At 44.9% G+C, this 22,762-nt stretch overlaps 1 protein-coding gene across 2 annotated transcripts in view; it reads right to left on the reverse strand.

The window, feature by feature from the left end:
• The window catches only part of ADAM23 (ADAM metallopeptidase domain 23), a 177,002-nt gene extending 154,697 nt beyond the window's left edge, over nucleotides 1-22,305 (reverse strand). Inside the window, exons 1-2 of one of the 2 annotated variants that reach the window (XM_059168273.1) lie at nucleotides 21,736-22,305; nucleotides 20,344-20,561 (exon numbers count right to left, since the gene is read on the reverse strand). In XM_059168273.1, the coding sequence (XP_059024256.1) occupies nucleotides 20,344-20,561; nucleotides 21,736-21,949 (432 nt within the window). In that variant the 5' untranslated portion in view covers nucleotides 21,950-22,305. The remainder of the gene's footprint in view (nucleotides 1-20,343; nucleotides 20,562-21,735) is intronic. The other variant, XM_059168274.1, reaches the window with a different exon arrangement.
• Nucleotides 22,306-22,762: the final 457 nt, after the last annotated feature.

Genomic DNA, 22,762 nt, shown 5'->3' on the forward strand with positions numbered 1-22,762 from the left:
GCCCCACATACATGTGCCTCCCTGATCAGTGGGGAAGCCTGCTTCTCCTTCTCCCACTTTCCCTGCTGTGTTCCCTCCCTCTCTGTGTCTCTCTGTGTCAAAAAATAAAAATCTTTAAAAAAAAGAAAAGGCAGCTAAGATGCAAAGCTCACATTTCCTGGTGATAGCATGTTAAGGAATATCGCAGCATCAAAAAAAAAGAAAAAAGAAAAAAGAAAAGAAAGAAAGAAAGGAAAAGAAAAAAATAAGAACCAGAACTGTACTTCTGATATTCTCACCCAGCTAAATGCTTCTGGTTCGGAGGTCTATATACTATTCCGTTTGACATGGTTTTATAATTATTACATTTCATTCTAAAGCCAAGAAAACTATCAATTGCAGATGAAAGTACTTCTGGGGTTCTGTTTTGTGTGGAGACTTGACTTGGGAAGTGAGGAGAAGGAGGAGAAGGATGTGGATGTTTATCTAATTGGGACATTCCTTAGGGAAATTATCATACAAATTCATGCTATTTATAGTATGTGGAGCCACACCATCCCCACCTTGGTAATTAGCTCCACAAGGAAAACAGTTGACCTTACAACAAAATGCCTGATTGTAGCCAGCTCTGACCAGGCCTGATTGTTAGCAGAGGTTTAGGGAAGACTCCTCTATCCCCTAGAGTACAAACACCATGCTGACATAATACTGCTTCAACCTGGCTTAGAGGACTGTAGCCCTAAGGCACCACCCCACATCTTCGGGTATTCACTCCTGCCTAAGTATGCTGCTCACATTAGAGATGACTCAGTCATGGTCACCTGCAGCCATGATACCAGGGACACCCAGAATGTCACCCTTCCCCACAAATGTCCTTACAATGACTTCTAAGCCACCTTCTTTTGACTAAAACAATCTTTATTCATAAAAGAGCAGTTCATAGCTTGGGTTCCCTAGACATGTACTTAGTAATAAATGAGTATCATTTACTGAGTAAATGATATACTTCCTATATACCAACTACTATGCCAACCACTTTACATGGGCATCCCACTTCAGTCAGGCACAACCTCTGGGGCGAACACTATCATTATGCCCATGTTATTGATAAGTATTGATGATATCAGCAGACGTGACCCTTGACTCCCCAACCACTCTACCCTCAGGACATTGCAAATGAGTTAGTAAAGAAAGTCAATATCTGACATTCTAAACAGCCTAGCAGAAATCATATTTATCCCACAAATAAATGCCTACCCTGTATCATTAAAGTGCCAATTTTCCTGCTTTGCACTGACATAACATCATGTCTGTGTAGGAACACTGGTTACCACATGCTGACAAATAGTTTAAATTGGATGTTAGTAAAAAAAAAAAAAAAAAAAAAAAAAGGGTAAGTGAACCAGTTCTTGTTAAATTCAACTTGTTTCAAAGACCTGTTTCTTCAGGCTGAAGACTCCTATGCTGGAGAATATTTTTCCAAAAAAATAAAAGCTTTTCTAAAATGGTCAAATGTCTAACTTATAATTGGGGAGCACCGGAACACCCTTGGTTCAGTTAACAAGATGGAAGGAAATCTGAGAGAGGAAAAAACGAAAGTCAAGGAAGTATAACAAGAAAAGGTAAGCAGGTAAGCAACATAGTGTAAAAAATGTCAGGATTTTAAACAAGATTATTTATCTAGAGTTCTCATTTGTGGGGGAGCCAAAAAAAAGGACAAAAAAAACCACAATTGGTTACAGAAGAAGGCCAGGGTATGTGTGATTGTGTACTAGGGTGTAATTAGTTCATAGATCCCTTTTATAGAGAGGAAAGTTGTCTAAAAGGGACAGAAACTTCCCTGTTCAACCCACAAATACTGTGTAATAAAAGAATAAGAGACTGGAAGTTCAAGCCATTCTGGTCACACCAACAATTACCAAGACCCAGAGCAACTGACCTGACTTCTTTGGACTTGGTTTTCTCATCTAGAACACAGAAATAATAATCACTAATAATATAACCTGTTCTGTTGTTGTGAGGGCTATGTGAGATAATAGATATGAAAATGACTTTAAGAAACTGTTTAGATTCGCTACAAAGGTAATATATTTTCTTTGCTATTACCAGTGTGTTGCAGCATGAGTTGCAAGTTGATTTAGTGCCTTCTACTTAGCTGAAACAGTAAAGAGGGAGAAGACACATGGAAGATGAGGGACTCCCCTAAGTGTTGATTGATTTATATTATTAATGGAGCCCATCTGCAAGACTCAAATATCCATGTATTCGTGGCACTGGAATATTTTTTATGAAATGCCTCTAGGTGCACTTAGATTTGACTTCTAAAATTAATCTTTAGCCCTACTGAGGGCAAAAGGAAGTGATGTAAAAGCATGTGATTAGCCTGTTCTCACTACCTCCCGAGGGTTAAAAATGGGCTGGGTTGAGTCCCTCAAGTAAACACACCATGTAGATAAGAAAGAAGTGAACGTTCTCAACTATATAAAAATAGATCAAATTAAAGAGCAGTAGAGGGTGTCTGGGTCGCTCAGTTGGTCAAGCATCGCTGAGCATTGATTTCAGCTCAGGACATGATCACAGGATTGTGAGACTGAGCCCTGGGAGGGCCTCCGTGCTGGGGGTGGAGCCTGCTTGATTAAGCTTGATTCTCTCTCTCTCCCTCTCTCTGCCCCCCGCCTCCCACTGTGTGCGTGTACTCTCTCCCCTCTACCCTAAATAAATAAATAAATAACAATTTTAAAAGAACAATATAGTCATTAGTTATAGGGAGTTATTTATACTTCTGTTCATTGGTTTCTTTGAACTTAACTCTCTATAATTAGTGTCTATCAGTAGAGGATACTTACTTGAATTTCCATCCTTTTCATTTTTAAATAGAGAACATTTTGTGTTCTCTAAATATCTTTCAAAACAGAATTGAAAGTAGACCTTCAATTCATTAATTCATTAATTCATCAATTCATTAATTTGTTATGTTCCAGATGGGGAAAGTAGCCTCTGTCTACTCTATAGCCAGAAGAAGCACCTATATATAAAAACAAAAATAAAAACAAAACAAAAACAAGAAAACCTTATTCGGAGCACCAAGCCAGGTTTGGCTCCGTCCCAGAATGGGTGTCCCATGTTGGAGAATGCACTTTTCATGTTATTCTATAAAAAGCAAAAACTATCCTAATTGGCTATGAATAAACATAATTGTTCTTAACTTTTCATTATTCTGAGTAAAACATAGTAACTGGAGCTATCCTTTTTATAATAGAATCCCTAGCATTAGCTTTGATTAAAATTGTACCAAATTTATACAAATTCTAAACACAAAGCCTCTTTTATAAAACTACAAAATTCAGATGCTGATTGGATTTTGAATGAATGAATTATGTGAATGAATGAGTCTTTCATAAGGTTAAAGGGTACCCCCGTCATTTGTCAATTGAATACTTTGTGTGAATAAAGCCTTATGACTATGTACATTTTGGAGAGGAATAAAAAATTTTTATTCAGAAAACCTTATACTCTAGGAACAATTCATTACTCAGATCTTAAAGACAGAGAAGACAGGGTCTTCTTAAGCAGGAATTTAACAGTATTTGAACCTACAACAAAAGCCTGAGACACATCACGGACAGATTCAGTTGTGGCCACTGATCACAAGGATTTTCCCTAACTAGCCCTGGAGTTTGGACAGATACAAGTGGAACCATCCAGACAAAACTACCTCCTGCCATGGGCTGACCTTTGCATAAACAGGCCTGGAAAAATGCCAAAGGACTGCAGAACAGCAAACGTGTGTACAGTATACAGAAGGGAAGCTCTTCTCTAGAAAGCTTCATGTTCTCTCCTTCACTGAGCAAGTCAAATCCCCCAAGCTAAAACCATGCTTGTTGAGTGTCGGTAAAGGGAGTCACAGAATGAAGTCAGTGTTCCGAGATTCATCTGTCAGCAGTGGGACTGATAGACTGACAGAGAGAGACAAGAGGTAATGACAAGAACACAATACAGAGAGAGGAGGAAGAATGTATTCAAAGGAGAAACGTCAAGACTTAATAAGTGACTATTTATAGACAGAAGATGAAGGAGAGAAAAAGTCAAAGATGACTCCCCAGAATCACTGTCAGATGGCTAGAAAAACAAAGGTTCCACGGAGGAAAATGAGGGAGGCAGGTGGACAGCTCTCTTCCTGCCTGACTGGACTCCCAGACTGGGGGGTGGTGCCACCACCCCTGGGCAACTGCATGGGGCAATTACATGGTCCTGGATCATCTTTTGACTGGCTCCAGAGAGAAGGACAGAGGCCGGATCTGTTAAAGAAACCTGAGAACAAGTGAAGACAGGATGACATAGTAGTTTCATAGTTCACAGGAATGAGTCAAGCCCTGAGCAGAAAGAGCAGGAAGACTTCTGAGAAACATGCACTGAAGACAGACCTGGGACGTACACGTTAGCTCAGACTGCTAAAGAGCCAGTGGCCGCCCCATCAGTCCAGGGTGAAGTGACCAAATACGGTCCAGACTTCACAGGACAGAAGAATCCAAGAAACACCTCCTGGGGCCAGGCAAGGAGCAGAACAAGGAAGGCTGAGTGGGCAGTGAGGGAGGGGGAGGGGAACGAAGTCAACAGTAGAAGAGGGACGGTAGGTGGGTCACTCCCACCTGAGACAACGGGCCCAGTCTTTCGACTTGTCAAGGGAATCATCACACTCACCATCTTCTAACACATACATTATTTCATCCTCAAGCACTTGTCAGTGCCTGACATCTTTGTGTCACTGGCGCTGGTGTTGCTCTCGTTGTGTTGAAGGTCTGTCTCATCCCACAAGGTAAGAGAAGGTAAGTTCCCTGAGGAGCCACAGAAGTGGCCCTTAATCAACACCGGAAAAATAATGCACTCACCTCCTGACTTCTCGGGGCTTCACCCTCTGAGATCTAATCTCTAATATCAGAATATCTAAACCCCTTAGCTCTTCACACTCTTCACGGGCTTGCACACTTACCCCCACCACTCCCATGGACCGTCGTCTCTCCTGCATGGGCTTTGCAAAGGATGAGACCTGGGTTTAAATCCAGGCTCTGTCTGCCACTGACCAGCTGTTCATCCTTCTTGAAGACACCAATTAAATAAATCTCAACTGTCTCATCTATAAACATGTCCATTACTGGGCTTCTGGAGGATTTAGTTTATTTATTTATTTATTTATTTTTTATTTTTCTGAGAAAGAGCATAAGGGGGGATGGGAGGGGCAGGGCAGAGGCAGAAAGAGACTTCAAGGAGGCTCCACACTCAGTGCAAAGCCTAATGTGGGGCTTGATCTCACAACTCTGAGATCATGACCTGAGCCAAAATCAAGAGTCGTCGCTTAACTGACTGAGCCACACAGGCGCCCCTAGGTTTTTTTTGTTTGTTTTTTTAACTGACTACAGATGTAACACTAATGCCCAATTTTTTTAGATTTCCCACCCTTGGCTTTCCCTTCTCACACTGACCACACTGAACTCCTTACTGTTTCTCAGCCGGCTGGAGGCTTCGGCTGCTCATTCTGGAAGTCTCCTTCCCTCCTTCACCCAGTACCCTCTCCCCACCTCCCGAAAACTCACCTCCTAACTGGTCCTTTGGGCCAGCTCAATTGTTTCTCCCTCCACAACATTTTCTTTGACTTTCCTGGGTACCCACATATTTTTGTTCTTACAACTACCAACTGCACTGACATGAACCACACACCACCAATTGCGTTGTTTCTGAAGCCCATTCAATTATGAGCAAAGGTAGGGACTCAGTAATACTCTTTGCCACTTTTCCCAGAGTCTGGCACAGTGCCTGATTCAAAAGGCATTCAATAAACGTTTAGTGAACCAAGCAGAACTAATGTACCACAGACGTAAATCTGATTTATCCGGAACTATATAGGTGGATACACCTCTTGTTCCACCATTGAGAATTAACCCATGGCAATAAAAAAAAAAAAAAGCACAAAACTGTCACATGGTCAGCTCCACATTAATGATGAATAGTGGGTGACAGTGATAGGAATGATCTAAGAACTGTCAATACAGATATTTTCACTATTTTAGGTAATGTAAACATACAGTGCAATTTATGCAGCACTCAAAACTCAAGATCAAAATTATCTCTCCTACTGATCTGTCACTGTGCCAAAAATTCTCAACAGTAACTTGAGGCTCTTTTGAATTGTCAATTTGATTATAACACAGAATTTCACAGGAAGCACTGTGCTCTTTCTATCATACGAGTGCTCAATCATCAATTCATTCAACAGCTATTTACTGACAGCCTCCTATATACCAGGCATTACAAGCAAAACCATTACAAGCCTGTATTCTACACACTACAATTTTGTAATGACTGCTTCAGAACACCTGGAAAGCCTGGGAAGAAAGTTGAGGCCAATGTAAAAGTTTGTATTACCGTATAACCATATAATCACCACTCTATCAGTTCTGAGAAAAGACCCTGTAACTCTTCCAACTGCCCTACACCAAGAACAAGGGAGTAGCTGGATGGTCAGGAAATGTGAAACCAATCTTGTTCTGATGTTGAGTAGGGTGCAATAATAATCACCGTGATCTAAATTCATTTAAACACCTCTTTTCTCTCCCTTCAGTCTGGGGTGGTAGAGAGTAGATTTGATGAAGAAAACAATTTTTGTTTTTTCTGAATTGCTGCCAGGCATTTGCATCGAGTCTGGACATTAGGTAAGGACTTGAGTGTAGGATTTCCAATTGGAGATGAGGTTGGGATTGTGAGCAATTTTTGCCCCTCCCCCCGCCCAAAAAAAACAATGCCACTGAGGGGCAATTGACTGATTTCCTCTCCCAGACTACTCAGCGTCTCCAGAAAAGAAGCACTCCTTTGCTTGTGGTCTGTGCTGTTGCTTTGTGCCGTTGTGTACTGCTCCTGCCAGGTATTGCCTCAAATCCCCAACCGAGATTGTTGGTGCAGTCAAAGGTCAGACCCCCCTGCACAGACCAACAAGCAGGACTCAGTCTGAGGTGGGCGAGTTGCCCACTAGTCTCTAAACAAGACCTTCAGGGCTTCGGGTCTGGAGGTGATTGGCTATAATTACATGGAAAGTTCTAGGATTGAGCCAAGGTGAGATAACTAAGGATGATAGGGCTCTGATCCTCTCCCTCAGGCAGGAACCAGGGGCTCCAGCTATCAAGTCTTGGGAACCAAGGAGAGATTCCCTAGGTCAGTGTCCAAAGGGAAGGCCAGCTCCTGAACCCACTGCATCAAGTGATCAGGACCAGGTACTGAGCTTGGGAAACCAGCCCTATCCCGTGACAGCTCTACCAGGGGGATCATGGCACCATGGTGGGCAAACACTGCTGAGGCAAACTTCTTCTACGTTGCTGCATTCCTTGCTGCCGTCACAGATTGTCCCTCAACTCCATGGGATACCAGAAGTACCACCCTTGCCATGGTATGTGAAAACAATTCTTTTTTAAGATTTTATTTATTTGTATGACAGAGAGAAACAGTGAGAGAGAGAACACAAGCAGGGTAAGCAGAAGAAGGAGAAGCAGGTACCCTGCTGAGCAAGGAGTCTATGTGAGGCTCGATCCCAGGACCCTGGGATTATGACCTGAGCCGAAGGGAGATGCTTAATGACTGAGCCACCTAAGTGCCCCACAAAACAAATTCTTAATAAAATTCTTAATAAAAGCAGGGCCCCCAAGCACATGGTACCAGCTCTTCCTAAGTTCCCAGAGGAGGTCAAAAAACTACCAGATACTTGTAAGATGTAAGATGACTTGGGCTTTACTCAGCACAGTGGCATACCTACATTCCTAATTACTAGAGCTACATTCTTGGGTTTGGGGGCATTCCCAAATATACTAGCTAATATTACCCTAGTGGAGGAGAACCCCAACCCCACAGAAGTTGATTGAGACACCCTAGAAAAGGAAGCAGCAACTATGAGCCCGGGAAGAGACAGCCTCTGTCCTAGCATCCTAACAAAACATCCAATGACAACCAGCATGAATGAAAAACAAAGACACCTAACTATGCCATGATACAAATGCAACATTTTCTAGAAAAATATGTCCAAAGGGAAGGGAGGAAGGGCACTGATTGGCTTCAAGCTTTTGCTTGCAGAAGCTCAGATGCACAAGAGAGCTGCACAAGAAAGCCCCCAGATTTGTCACCCCAACAAGGGCACTCCCAAATACATCAAGCCAGACAAGAGGGGATGAATCTGAGGAAGAGACCACCCCACACCTCCAGAGCCCCCAGGGATAAGAAGAATGACACTCTGCCTCTCCTGACTTCAATGTTTATGGCTTGGCACTGGGCCCGTCAGTCTGTCGTATTATTATTGAGTGAGTCTGGGCTCACCGTAAGTGGACAGCTCCAGATAAAGTGCACCTCCTCTTGTGTAAAGTTGAGATGGTTTAATGAGTATATCATTTTGCTGAACATCATGCTCCAGAGAGCCCCTGACCATTTCCAACCCAGAGGAGATGCCCTTGGAGCCAGGACCTAAGTTCTTCTTAAAGGGCACTCCCCTTCATTATAAGGCCATGCTGTTATAACCCATAAAAATGTTAGATACAGGACAACAGGCTTAAGATTTCATCAGTGTTGTAGCTAGACAGGAAAATGAGTGTTCCTGAAGCCCAAATCTTTTGCTGGGAAAGGCAAATGGAACCCATTATTACCCCCTCAGCCAGGAACCCAATGAAGGTGCCCTTTGGGAATTTGGGAGTTTCTAGGCCCCTCTTCAGTCCCTACTGACCAGTGTTGCCTTGACCCAGCTCCCTCCCTCTCAAGGTCACCAAGAGGCCTCACTGTATTGGCAACTCTGGAGATCTGGTGTCCGTAATGACTTCATCTCTGGACAGCCCAAAAACAAGTTAGAAGCCTTTGCTTGGGCACTGAGGGCACCTCAAGGGACTGTCAGCTCCTCCCCAAAAATTCCACCAAGGGCAGATGCCATCACCTCTCGGAACATTCCAGCCCCTGCAGTAGGATCTGGAATCCCATATCCTTATCTCTGAAACTTGCTGCCAAGGCCCCTGCCCTCGGCAGTTCTCTGAACTTAACCCTCTAATAACATCTGTAATTATCCATTGTGACACACGTAATAGGCAACATTTTACTATTCTCACTGACACTGGAGCCCAAATTACAGTGCTACCTAAGAACCCCTCCAAACATAAAGCCAGGGGCATCCTTCAAACTATAAGGCATAACAGAAGAGTAGAAGGCATTCAATTTCCATTGGATGTCACTATTGGAACAATCTTTATGAAAAATCTTTTAGTGCTAAAGGCTTCTTTGGTCCTACCCTATCCCATTACAGGTATGGTTGCCTTGACATGCCGTGGTTCCATCTGGAACAATCCCAAATTCCTGAACTTTCTAGTGGGAGCTGTACATTGGGAGTCCATATGACTGCCAGCTCCCGATTAAGATGGTAAATAGTCCCCAAATATCACTTGTGACAAGGGACTGGGAGATTGTAGTCTATAATGCAAAATTTACTAAAGGAAAAGTCATTAAACACACCATTTCTCCTATCAATTCTCCCTTTTGGCCAATATTAAATCCCACTACTAATGAGTAGCACCCTACAGTTGACTACTAAAATTTAAGTGCTCAGGTACTCCTATTGTGGAAGCTCAGAATCCTATCCCCACCATTTTTCAGTTAAGTAAGGACATGCAGAGGGCTCCAGGAGACTACTTTGGCCTTGATGGATCTAGCTAGTAGGTTCTATTCAGTATCAATCACCAAGGAATCCCAAAAGCAGTTCACCTTCATGTTCGAAGGCATCCAATATACCTTCACCTGGCTGCCTATGGGCTCTCTTAACAGTCTACTATTGCCCATAGTCTTTGCCAGCAAGACCTGAATACCCTTACAATGGTCTGCTTGCACTATGTGGTGCTGGATTGATGACCTTCTAATGCACGGCCCCTCAGAGGATGGGGTGAGAGAGGCCCCAACAAGGCTGGTGATCCACCTACAACATAGGGTGGGCTACTGCCCCACTTAAGATTCAAGAGCCAGCCACAACTGTGTAGTTTCTGAGTATTTATTGGTCCTCTAAAGCCTGGAAAATTCCACTTGTGGTTAAACATCAGTTGGTAACTATCTGGCCCCCCCACCAAACTATAGCAAGCTCAACATGTCATATTTTGGAAACAACACATACCATGCTTACCCATCATTTTTAAATACATTTACGCAACCACATGCAAATCCTCCACATTTGGGGGGAGGAGCTCAACAGCCTTACAGCTGACATAAAGATCAAGTCCATCAGTTGACCTCCAGATCCCCAGGGGTTGAGGCACTGGCCACCATGCACTATGCATCTCGGATTCTACCCATGGACTAAACATGGCACCTCCTAGCCGCTTTACAGGCTTCTGCACTGTACAGCTGCCCTTCATAGCTGCTCACTGCCCCCTTAGAAGATCAATTTTGTTCACTTATTGCCTTTCTTAGAAACAGAGGCCTTCGTGGTAATGGAGTCCATTCTCCTGTGTACCCAACTTACCATCATGCTATGGACAAGGGATGCTTCCCGACGATGGCTCACACAGCGACAAATGCCTCTTTGATAAAATGGGCATGGTACCTTCAGGAACAGGCTAAACCCGATGTGATGTTTCTTTCCAAATTACAGGAGGATATGGCTTTCCCACTCCTCAGTCCCCTGCCCACAGACCTTGAAGAACTGATGGACAATGTCTTCATTGCCTAAGTCTCTGGTAGCCCCTGGAAGAGCTGATGGAATGAGAAGGAGAGTCTGTGTATTTTCCCAATGGCGGCACCATCACCGTACCCAGTGGAGCACCATCACCGTACCCAGTGGAGCACCATCACTGTACCCAGTGGAGCCCACTGGAGAGCAGCAGTGTACCATTTTGCCAGTGTACCATTTTGCCAGTGGCACCATGTTTATCAAAGATGGCCAATTGAGTTAGTGCAGCTCACTGAGCTTGTAGCAATACAAACGGTTGTGCAGAGCACCACTGCCGATGACAAGCCTCTTGTCCATATTTTTACTGACTCATGGGAAGTTGCTAACAGAATAAAGTTATTGATCAAGCCAACAGCAGCAGAATAATTTTCTCATTCAACACCATGCCATTCGGGCTGCCCCAATTTGAAGAGACACTGGCCAGGCACTAGTTATAGTTAAGGTTACTGCCTTTCAGCACATTCAAAGGCTATGATTCCAGGGACTACCTTTACCTGAAAGTGGCAGGCCTGGTGCAAATCCAGGTCACCACCAGTTGGGGCTCTCTGCCACCAATTCTCAACCAAAGCCTCCGTTGCTCCACCTACCACCGCCACCACCGAACCACCGAACCACAGCCCTCCTCTGGCCCTCCGCACACATGCATCAATCAATCCTTGGCTCTACCATTCTGACCTTTCTTAGTCACCACTTCCCTGTTCCTTATTCCCTGGCCAAATGGTCCCATATTCTCTTTAGCTTATGGGGGAGCTGCTGCCCCAGTGACCTGGACCCACCATAGGGCATTCTGCTTATTCTGAGCAAATTATGCTCCCAAACCAAACACTGCACACTGTCCTGTCATGCTTCAGGTCTATGCCCTGTAGTCTCTGATAGGTGGCTTTCACTGGGGCCATTTCCTCTATCAGTGGGCACTATCCACTTTACAACCGCATGTGTGGATCCCTTTACTGGCCTATTGCTTGCTACACCCACCAGGAACATCGCTATGGAGCAGATAATCTCTTTCTTTTCTAAATACATCCTGTCCCATTCATCCCTACAGACATCATTGACTCAGATCAAGGATTTCATTGACTTCTCGTGAATCAGAGCACTGGGCTAGCTCTGGGCTCTCCTACAGGGCTGCAGTGGTACTTCCATCTCTCAAGTTGCTCCTTATGTTACAAGGCGGTAATCAGACTCCTAAATGGGCTTTCTGGCTGCCAGGGGCATTTACCACTTTAGACTCTAGGCCACATGGCCACCATGATCCTCACACCAAGTGGACTCATTGGGCCATGCTGCCTGTGATTGTGATCAAGGGGGAATCTGATGCTTTCATCTTACAGGACAATATTATCTACATTTTCCACAACTGTTTTTGAGTCTCTTTACAGATTTAAAATGTTGATCATCTCTCCTTCCAGTACTCATTGATGACCTAATCAGGGACAAGTGGTCAGCTATAACACCCTAGTCATAGTCCTGGCCCATTAGAAAAACACAGACCCGCCATACTGCTCCTGGCGCACACTTACAAGCTTGATATGCAAATTCCTCCTGAAAGTCCAATGTATAGTGGCTTTATTGGATGGTTCATTTCTCCTAACCATACCTCCCCAAAGGAGGTAAAAATAATTGCAACTGGACCCACAGAAGGGATGGTGTGGAGCTCTACAAGGGCAAGAGGCACTCAGGCTGGTTGACACCAGCAACATCAGAAGATGACAGCATGGCGATACAATTACACCACTCGGCCCTGCCGCACTTTGAAGGAAGCTACCTCTGAACTGTTGACCGACAATAAATCTTTACTATGGGGCAGTCAATGGACAGGTGCACAATGATAAAATACAGATGCTCACTACTGCTGGCCTTACTCTGCGCCTTGTGTGCCACCTGGATCACGGGGCTTCTCTTCCACCCAGAGAAAGTTGCTGGACCATACAGCACTCGCTCACTTGCACCCTAGTGCGGCATTGGGGGGTGGACAGCAAGACTTGGAAGCCAGCCCTTAGAGGGGCTGTACTCAAAAGCTTCTAGGTATGGATTCTAGCTTTATTAAAGCCCACCAGCCTTGCGTACATACTCACCAGCATCCTGACCTCTGGGCGCTGATCAGGACATGGCCCTAATTTCAAACCTAATTGGCTGACTGGCTTATGTAGTTCAGACACTTCTCTAGTAATATAGAGCCAAACGTTAAGTTGTCAGGAGCATATAACTAAATTTTCTTTAAACCAAGCTACATAGGTGCCTCCAACCCTTACTATTTTTTTTAAAGGTTTGTTTGTTTATTGAATGAGAAAGCATCCATGAGCAGGAGGGGTAGAGGGAGAAGGAAAGAGAGAAAAGCAGACTCCACGCTGAGTGCAGAGCCCAATGCGAGGCTTGATCTCACACCCTGAGATCACAACCTGAGCCAAAACCCAAGAGTCAGACGCTTAACTGAATGAACCACCCAGGTGCCCCTCCAACCCTTACTATCTATGGATGGAGACCTCCTTAGAGAACAGTACTGCCTCATTATTTATGAGGTGCACCCCAGGGATCCCCAAAATTTATTGAGAATTTGTGATACCAATAAATGCTCCTGATGGTTCAAGCAGAACTTAATCTGGGCACCCCAAATATATGCAACCTTACTAGACCCCTTGACCCTTCAGTTCCCCTCCTGAGAGGGGCACCCATCTCCAGATGGCTCCCTCCACCTGTGACAATGCTGGAGGTGACAATGCCCAAACCTACAACCTCATCCCAAACACTGCAACATTCCACTATAGCAGAGATGAAACCCAGGAAGTCGCAGCAGCTGCTGAGGGCAAGCACTCCCCAGGACTTGGTTGCTGAACCAGATACCTGTTTATATGAATTCCCTGCCACTGACCCCTTTGAGCGACATTTCACACTTAACTGTATGTTTACCCCGAACCCTTTGCTTATCGCTATGCTTGCTGCTCAGGTGTGAGGCGAAGTTGTGGCTGCCAAGTTGTTGTCCGTTGCACCTTTGAGCTTGGGAAGGCCAAGGTACGTGGACATCTCACACCCTTCTGGAGGCCCCTTTAAACCCTTCGCTCAGATGCTTGCCTTCACCACACCCATTAGATCGGCCCACACTATGCATCCTCCTGGGAGTCTGTGAAGTTAATTTCCACTGAGAGGACCCCTTCCCGGCTGCAGATCCTGCCGCTGCCACCGCAGACCCCTCTACACCCTCTGGAAGATGTACACTTAGAGGGTACCTCTCTACGGCCCCCACTCACAGCTCCCATTCAAGCCCTCCAATAGTCTTAATACTGTTATACAATGGGCAGAAGGTAAAGCTCACTTTGAAGGGCCGCTGTAACTGCTGGGCATGTCACTGGACTCCACAAAGGCTCTTTCCCATTAGCGGTCTACACAGCTGATTTATTGACTCCGCCCCCATTTGGCCACAGAAGCCACTTTACCGGTCCCTGTAGCCTGTCCTGCAGCTCTGTGCAGTGCTCAGCTTCTCCCATGCGGGACACTTTGCAAGGCAGCATGTGGCACCTGGCAGGAGCCCTCACACGTCCTTTCCTAATCCTCCCACCTCCCCGGGGACCGGTGCCCTGTGGATGAATACGAACCAGACTGTGTCCCCAGGAACACGATATCCATGGTCTTGGGCTTCAAGGCCCCGCCATTCAGGGGAAACCTCAACTTATTCCAGGTACCCTGATCAAGCAGTTGATGTCCACTGTGGGCGTAAGGCCCTGAGGCATCTCACACATACGTGGTTCTCCGTATATGCACTTCTCTTTCCCTCCACTTCCAACGCATTTGCATGCCCGCTGGCCCCTGGGAAATCCCATCCGTCTTTAGTCTCCCTGGGACTACCCTTTCAAACCACTGGATGGAAACCTTACTTTGTCTTTCTGCCTCCCTGACATCAAAAGTGTACAGCATTCACCCACATTTTGTCAGGCGCAGACATGGTAATAACCATCACAAGGACTGAGAGCTAGGCGCCGTTGCATTAGGCACCCAAAAGCAAATGACTGAGGTAAACACCAGCCTGTCAGCCACCCTGCCAGAACACACTGGGCTCCTACACCAAAGCCTAATTTTTTTTTTAAGATTTTATTTATTTATCAGACAGAGATCACAAGTAGGCAGAGAGGCAGGCAGAGAAAGAGGAGGAAGCAGGCTCAGAGCAGAGAGCCCGATGCGGGGCTCGATCCCAGGACCCTGGGATCATGACCTGAGCCGAAGGCAGAGGCTTTAACCCACTGAGCCACCCAGGTGCCCCAAAGCCTAATTTTAATGCAGTGACAACGTGGTTCTTGAGCAGAGACGGTTTGGGGTAACCGTTTAGCCTCAGATTACTTACTGGCCAAGGAAGGTATATGCGCTGTAAAGGGGACCACCTGCTGCATGTATATTGATAATTCTGGACAAATTCAGAGAAACTTATGAAAGACAGCCCAACACATGTTTCATAACCTCACCCAAGTCTGTAACTGAACAACTACCTTAACCTTACCCAAGGGCTTTATTTTCTTGGCCAGATCTCAACAAAAGAAGGGAATGGTATATGGACAGGATTTCGAACCTTCATTTGTCCGCTGATATCGCAGACTGGCATTTTTGCTCTGCTCAGATGTTTTATGTGCTGGGTGACCAAAACTCTGACAGTGGTTTTCACTATCCACCATCCTGACAGTGCCTAGAATTTTCCCTCAAGTTTAATATCCTAAAGATTAACACCGGATCAACTGGGATGAGAAAAATAACATTTTTTTGTTGTTTCTGAGTCGCTGCTTAGGCGTTTTTCAGCATGATAAGCAAACTCACACCCAGAGTCTGGACAAATATTTAGATAAGACCTTGAGTTTAGGATTCCCACGCTTAGTTCCTGCTTTGCTTTTCCCGGAGCACCTTTTAAAATAACCACTGAGGGGGGTGCCTGGCTGGCTCAGTCAGTGGAACAGATGACTCTCGATCTCGGGGTTGTGAGTTCAAGCCTCACTTTGGGTGCAGAGATTACTTAAAAATAAAAATAATAAAATAAATAAATAAATAAATAAAAATCTTTTGGGGCACCTCAGTGGCTCAGTCGGTTGGGCATCCAACTCTTGCTTTTGGCTCGGGTCATGATCTCCGGGTCGTGAGATGGAGCCACATACTCAATCTGGGAGTCTGCTTGAGTTTCTCTTTCCCTCTCCCTCTGCCCCCCCACAACTCATTCACTTTCTCTCTCTAAAATAAATAAGTATCTTTAAAATAGCCACTTAGGAGGTAAGACCTGGAAAAGTTAAAAACCTCAGCTGCAACCGCCTCATAAGTGGTAGAAGTTTGCTACTCTGCTCTCTATCTCCTGTTCATCCACGACCTGGGGTGGAGGACTGCTCAGGTACTAAAGGATCCCTATTCGGGTGGTTGGTGCGCCCTCATTCTGCAGGTCAGAATCTGCATATTCTTAATTCCATTAAGAATTAAGAATTGGGGCGCCTGGGTGGCTCAGTGGGTTAAAGCCTCTGCTTTCGGCTCAGGTCTACCCCTATGATCCTGGGGTCCTGGGATCGAGCCCCACATAGGGGCTCTCTGCTTAGCAGGGAGCCTGCTTCCTCCTCTCTCTCTCTCTCTGCCTGCTTCTCTGCCTACTTGTGATCTGTCTGTCAAATAAATAAAATCTTAAAAAAAAAAAAGAATTAAGAATTGTCTTAATTAATTAAGAATTAATTAATTCATCGTCCCCCCCGACCCGCACAGTAGGGAAGCTCTGTGTGCAGGGCAACTAAAGTCAAAGGAGATGACTTCTGTCTTTCCTAGACCCCGTGCTGTGCATAGGGTACATCTTCCATCCCTTCCCTACAGGAAGAGAAAAGAATCCTAAGGGAGTAGGATGCAAAGCAAGTAATTTTTGACTAAAGAAAAGTTTCAGGAAAAGGTTTGAGGGGGAGAGAATATACCATCCTAAAATAAGCTTCTTTGGCATAAGGATTATTTTAGGCTGATTATTTCTAAGAAACAGCCGACACAGGAGAAGTTTTGAAAACGGGAGTAGAAGTCCTTCTGTAAGAGTCATTTACATTTTATAAGAAATCTCCATTTGTAAGGGTCTCTCTATTTCACTCCCTCTCTCTCTCTATCAAGAAGACAATGATTCTAAATCTCTAGGAACCCTCAGCAGTGGAGAAGGCGAAGACTTACCTTGCCATTGCTTATGGTCCTTTTCATGACAGCATCCCACACCTGGGCCCCCACCTCTCACCCCAACATCCTCTTTTGTCTCTAGCTGGAGATGTTATCTAAACTAGTGTTGTGGGCCTTTCTGGAGAGAGACTCAGTTTTCCTGGGTCTCTCCCAAGTAAATAGAGGAGATACACGTTAGAAACTTCTGTTTGTTTTCCTCCTGTTAATCTTTTATTGCACGGTGCAGGTTCAGCCAAGAATTTAGAAGGGTCAAAGGAAAATTATTTTTCCTCCACTACAAGCTCATTAACTTCCTTAGAAACAGACCTCATAGGATTATCTCTGAATGGATGAATGAATGAGTGAATGAATAAATGAATAAATCTAAATCGTCTCTCCCTCTTTTTAAAATGTCTAGCCCACTGCATTAACACATTGCATTAGTGGTTCAAAAATGCTTACATTCAGCAATCATAAGTTTCCATTTTTGCTTATACAAATCTCTACACATAAAAAAGACAAGTCTTGGTAACAAAATAAAACTGAATTTTTCCATTTCATATCCTTATACATCTACAAGGTGGTAAACTGACTTCCCAGCAAGTTAAAAAAAAAAAATTACAATAATTCATCAGTAAACAAAACTGTCTACAAAGAAACCTGAATTGCGGTAAGCTCCAAAACTCAGGGAACACAACCATCTAGCTCCGAGGTGACCACATGCCCCATCTGCAATGGAGCATCTTGGTTTATGCCTATTATCCCAGCAGGATTATTAAGCATGCTTACTGTCACTCTCCACAGTGGCTATTTGGACAGTAAGTTATACATCACCCTGCCTAGAGATAAAAAGGTTCCTCCTGACAATCTCTGACAAAGAGAACTTTCAGATTTTCAGAAACACTGGTATTACATAGGTGCTCTGCACAATCTGTTTTTAAACTCACAAATTTTGAAAGAGTTAATAACATTTTCACTTTCACAGCTGTAAAGTAATAAGGACCGATCAACCCTGAATATTTATGAAATAAATACAAAGTCCTGCCTTGCAACCTAGATCTGGGAACTTCTCCCTTCACCTCTACCCCCCAATCTAAGGATCCAGGAGAATGGCACAGTGATTCAGCATTTCTAAGGCATTCATTAAAATATGCTGGAGTGCAATGAAATCAGGAGAGGAAAAAAGGTACCTAATACACAGATATTAAAATCAAAACTTCTTTTATAAAACCAAAAATGACGACATTCTATAGATTCTCTCTTGCTGAAACATTTGTAAAGCAGCTAAACCGACAAGTATCTCTCATCACTATTATTAGGCAAGTCATCCTAAGATACAGCAGAAAACATATGGCATACTTTTTGTCAACTAGTTCCAGAGAGGCTTAAAAACAAAACAAAACAAAAAAACAAAAACAACAAAAAAAAGGAAATCACAATACAAAGGGAAATTGCAGGGCCTCCTGACAAGATACTGTTTATACCTGTATGGAAGCACCTTTTAGAATCTTGCTTATCTCATTTTTGTGTCACCTGAAGGACAGACCATGTCTTGTTCATCCTTGTACTCCTTATCTCGTATCTCTGAATCTTTAGCTTACTCCTTTGCACAAATGTGCAACAATTGTTTGTTCAATTAAACTCATAAGAAAAGGAGAAAAATGCTCTCATATATCATTTCCATGTAAACATTTTTTTTCTGAGATAAAAGAACAGCCCCCCCCCCTCCCCATGGAGGGTGGAAATGGAGAAGAATCATTTCAACTGCAAGTATGTGTTTCACAGTGAGAAATTTATATGAGTGGCCGGAGAAAGTTTAACAAAACTTATTACCATAAAAATTAAGTGTAGAGTAGTCAAACCGTGTTCCACCCAACAAACCACATAAGTTTCCACCAGTAGGCAGGCATCAGCCATTGCCTCCACAATTTGAGTTATAAAAATATTCCACTGAGATTTTTTTTTTTTTAGTCTCAGCTCAGGAGGGCTTGAACATTCTTTGAATGGGCTTTAAGGAAGTTTTTGGTTTTGTTTGTTTTTTATTCCTCCAGCACCCGATGCAAAGGCACTGGGGTTTGAGAACCTGCCATTCAACCGTAGAAGATCTCCTTAATTAGGAAAGCCATAAAATGGGTCCCAATGCATTTATCAAAAGGCTTTTCAATTCTTCCTCCTTAAAGTCACCACCCACTCCTCCTATCGACAAGACAAATGGGCAGGCAGGATCCAGGAGTCAACCCATGAAGTTACGTAGGAGCTGATGTCATAGATGGGTAACAGCCACTTCATAATACTATGAAACAAAATTAACTGCTCCCATAATAGTCAATACAAAGGAAGCATTTTCTCAGAAACCTGACTTGTAGAAAATAATAAAAGTGAAATACTCGGGCTTCTTGAACTTCATATTAGCTGTTTTACAATCTTGGGAAACACACCCAAGAGCCTTAAATTTCTAATTTCCCATTTGCAAAATGGGAGTAAATACCATTACAACTTATCTATATTTCAGAAGACTAACAAAAACAGTGATATAAACCACAGATATTTCTCTTAAATTCTAGATCTTAGACAATACTTTTCACCATTGGACAGGTTTAGCCCAGAGTAAATTCTTGACATACAGACTCTATTCTCTGGTCCTGATGAAGAAAAGAGGCACTGATGATTGACCTATTGTGTAAATCTGTCCAAAATACTACTAACTCAAATAAAGAACAGTAAGCAAGACAAAAAGATCCTTCAAACTCTTTGAACATGAAGCCCCTTCATCTTCCATTGAATGCCTTTTTAAAAATCAGTGCCACTTTCTGAACCATCTTCAAAGTAAAGCAACCACTTGCAATGAATGCAGATAAAGTCCTGAAAGACTATGCTGGCCCCAACTGGTCTCTACATTATTTACACAGTTTGCCATTATCTTTTCAAATGTCAAATTGTTTGCCTACTGAAAACACATCAGGAAAAAAAAAAAAAAAAAAAAAAAAGAGCATTATTTCCTACTGATCAATTAAAGAAATTTAAAATTAAATTTAAACACTCAATTTCTAAGTGAGGAACTGATAGGGAATCTGCAAACAGCCTGTTACAGCAATCTTGTGTGTGCGACCTGAAAGCAGTTTTCATCATGGGAGGAAGAACACTGCACCCTTATATAAAGCCTCACAGATATAAGTCAGGACCATCAACATGCTCACTCAACTCCTGCTCAGTGCCCAATGCAACTGAAAGACACCTGAACCACATTCCAGCTAGGAATTTTAAAAGCCATGAGAAAATTTAAGTTCCACAGGAGAGTCAGAGAGAAAAAAACAAACAGCAATCCTGTCACAGGAGATCCCAGGTTTATTTCCTCCAGTTTCTTCCCTACCGTAATATTAATTGATTTACCAATAAAATGCTGCAGTAAAATCTGTGACATCAGATTCTGGCAGAAAATCAATTCAAAGGAAAACTCTTCATGGCAGCTCCTTTTGCATACCCAGACCCATGCCTACCTGGTTATGTTTTTGCTGGTGTCTTGTCTTTGTGTCCAGAACATGATAAGGACTTTCTGAGTCTTGGTTGATGTAATAGATGAGTCTTGAAGGCAATGTGATTTCTTTCTGCATTGCATTGCTGTAACTGATATTACTGCTGTTATGCTGTTGCAATGTGCTGTCTTTATCTGCCAGGACTCCCAAATTTTTTTCTGCAGTTTCATTCCAATGCGGAGCTGGGGGGAGGAGGTAGAGGGAGCGCACAAAGATACACAAATACACACATATACCCTTTAAGTACATAAGTACTACGATGTGTTTTTCCATTAATTGCAAAAACAAAGTTCTCTGTGTATAAGCAGGTAAGAAGTAGAGAAACAGCAAAGCAAGTTACCGCAACAGTGAAATGGCCTGGATAGGTTAACAGCCAATGAGGCTTAGACAGTAATGTACTATTTCTTTTTATTTGTGTTTTATATGTACATTTCTAACCAGTCTTATACTTCTAAATATGGGGGATGGGGGTGGTGGGCGGCATGGACTTGAAGAAGACATTAAATGAACATGCCCAGAGGTTCTGACCCTCATCTCCACCCCTTCTCTAAGTCTACAGGAGCTCCATGGGACTCTGACTAGGAGTATCCCATCCGAGAGCTAAGAACTCTCGCTCCTGAGGTAACTTGAGTGCTGAATTCATGGATATGGGTTGTTAATTGATTTATTAAACAAAACAGGCAATTCCTTTTGCTTTAAACTTTGAGATGAGCAAAAATCTTTTGCCATAGAGGGAAGGAGATCCTGGCAGCTTTCCAATTCCTTATTTTTCTGCCAAGGCCAGCTCTCTGCTTCCAGTGATTTCCAATCATCAATGTATTGACTATCATTTTATCTTAACTGTTCATTATAATGACAAGCATTTTGAGAATTACAAACCAAAGGTTTATACCTCCAAAGTTTCCCTCCCCCACCTTAATTCCTACGGCAGTGAATAAACCCAGTAGGCGATTTGAGGAAACAACGCATTACCCCTAATTATCATTAGGTCCTCCCGCATTCGCATTCAGGCTCTCCACCCAAGAAGCAACTTGCTCCCTCGCTGCATTTCCCGGCCACTGGTTTCCCCTCTGCCAAGTTGCAGAGATCGCTGAGGGACCCCGCATCCACTAAATACCTTCCAGTGGAACCGGCAGTAATTGGAACGGGTTTTTAGTGAATGCAACAGAAATGGACTTCAGAAAGTGAACTGGCATGAACCGGGGCTTGGGGAAAGCGGGGTGGAGAGGCAGGCAGGGTGGCTGGGAAAGGCCGAGCCCGGGACGTGTCCGGAGCGCACGGACCCGCGTGCCCTTCGCTTTCCTCTGCAGGGCCCCGCGGGCAAGGCAATGCACAGGGCACCGGGGCCATACCCACCGCTGGGTGCAGCAGTCCCCCAGGCCCGGGGCCGGGACGAGGTGGCGAGAGGAGGCAGCAGAAGAAGGACGAGGAGCAGGCGGCAGGGCGGCGCGCGGGCCGGGGCGCGGAGAGGCGCCGGGCCGGCGGGGCCGCCGGAGGGGCCGCGAGAGGCTCGGGAAAGGCTGTACCCCGCCAGGGGCGGCCGCAGGGAGCTGCTGCCGGGCGGCTTCATGGCTCATAGCTCCCGGGCGCCGCTCAGTGTGGCGGGCGAGAGCGCCGGGCTAGGCTGCGGGGAGGCTGCGGGCGGAGCCGATCACGCCGACCCGGCGCGCATGGTGCGGCCGCGGGCAGGGGGTCGGGGCTCGGGGCTCGGGACTAGAGGCTCGGCGGCGCCCCCTCCCCTGCTCGCCTCTCAGCCCCTCCCGGGCGGCCGCTGAAGAGTCCGGGGGTCCTAGTCGCTCCGCCAACTTGGAGCCTCCCCAGATGCTCCTCCCTCCCTGCGGCGGGCGCGGCCGCTCCAGCGACTGCGGGGGCTGCTGCTGGGGCTGAGGACGCTGAGACGGCGCGTGAGAGCGAGCGGCGCGGGGGCGCGCGGAGCGGGCGTGCGCCCCGCCCTCGAGAGCGCGCCCGAGCGCGCCTTCGGGTCCTGATGCTGATGCTGATGCTGATGCTGATACTGATGCTGTTGCTATTGCCAGGCACAGGACGCATTGCGCATGCTTTATCGTGGAGGGAAGGGGGGGCGGGGGGAGCGAAGGGGGAAAGCAGCAGAGTGATGCAGCATCCCAGGCAGCATCAGAGGTGACGGTGGCATCTTCAGAGGTGGGGGCAGGAGAGGAGGAAGGCTGGCAATCAGAGATTAGCCAGAGGGGAAGAAAAAGAATGAGAGGGTTTCCTGGCCAGAGACAAAGATGCTCTGGAGAAAACAACCAGCCAGAGAAATCTACCTACTTCTACCACCGCAAATCTTACATACTCCACTCCCCCTCCTACTCCAACCCCCTCCTCCGGGAGAAAGTAAGGCCAAGCATTTCCTTCTTAATCT

This window comes from Mustela lutreola, chromosome 3 (genome assembly GCF_030435805.1).
Source record: "Mustela lutreola isolate mMusLut2 chromosome 3, mMusLut2.pri, whole genome shotgun sequence".
Classification (NCBI taxonomy): Eukaryota; Metazoa; Chordata; class Mammalia; order Carnivora; family Mustelidae; genus Mustela; species Mustela lutreola.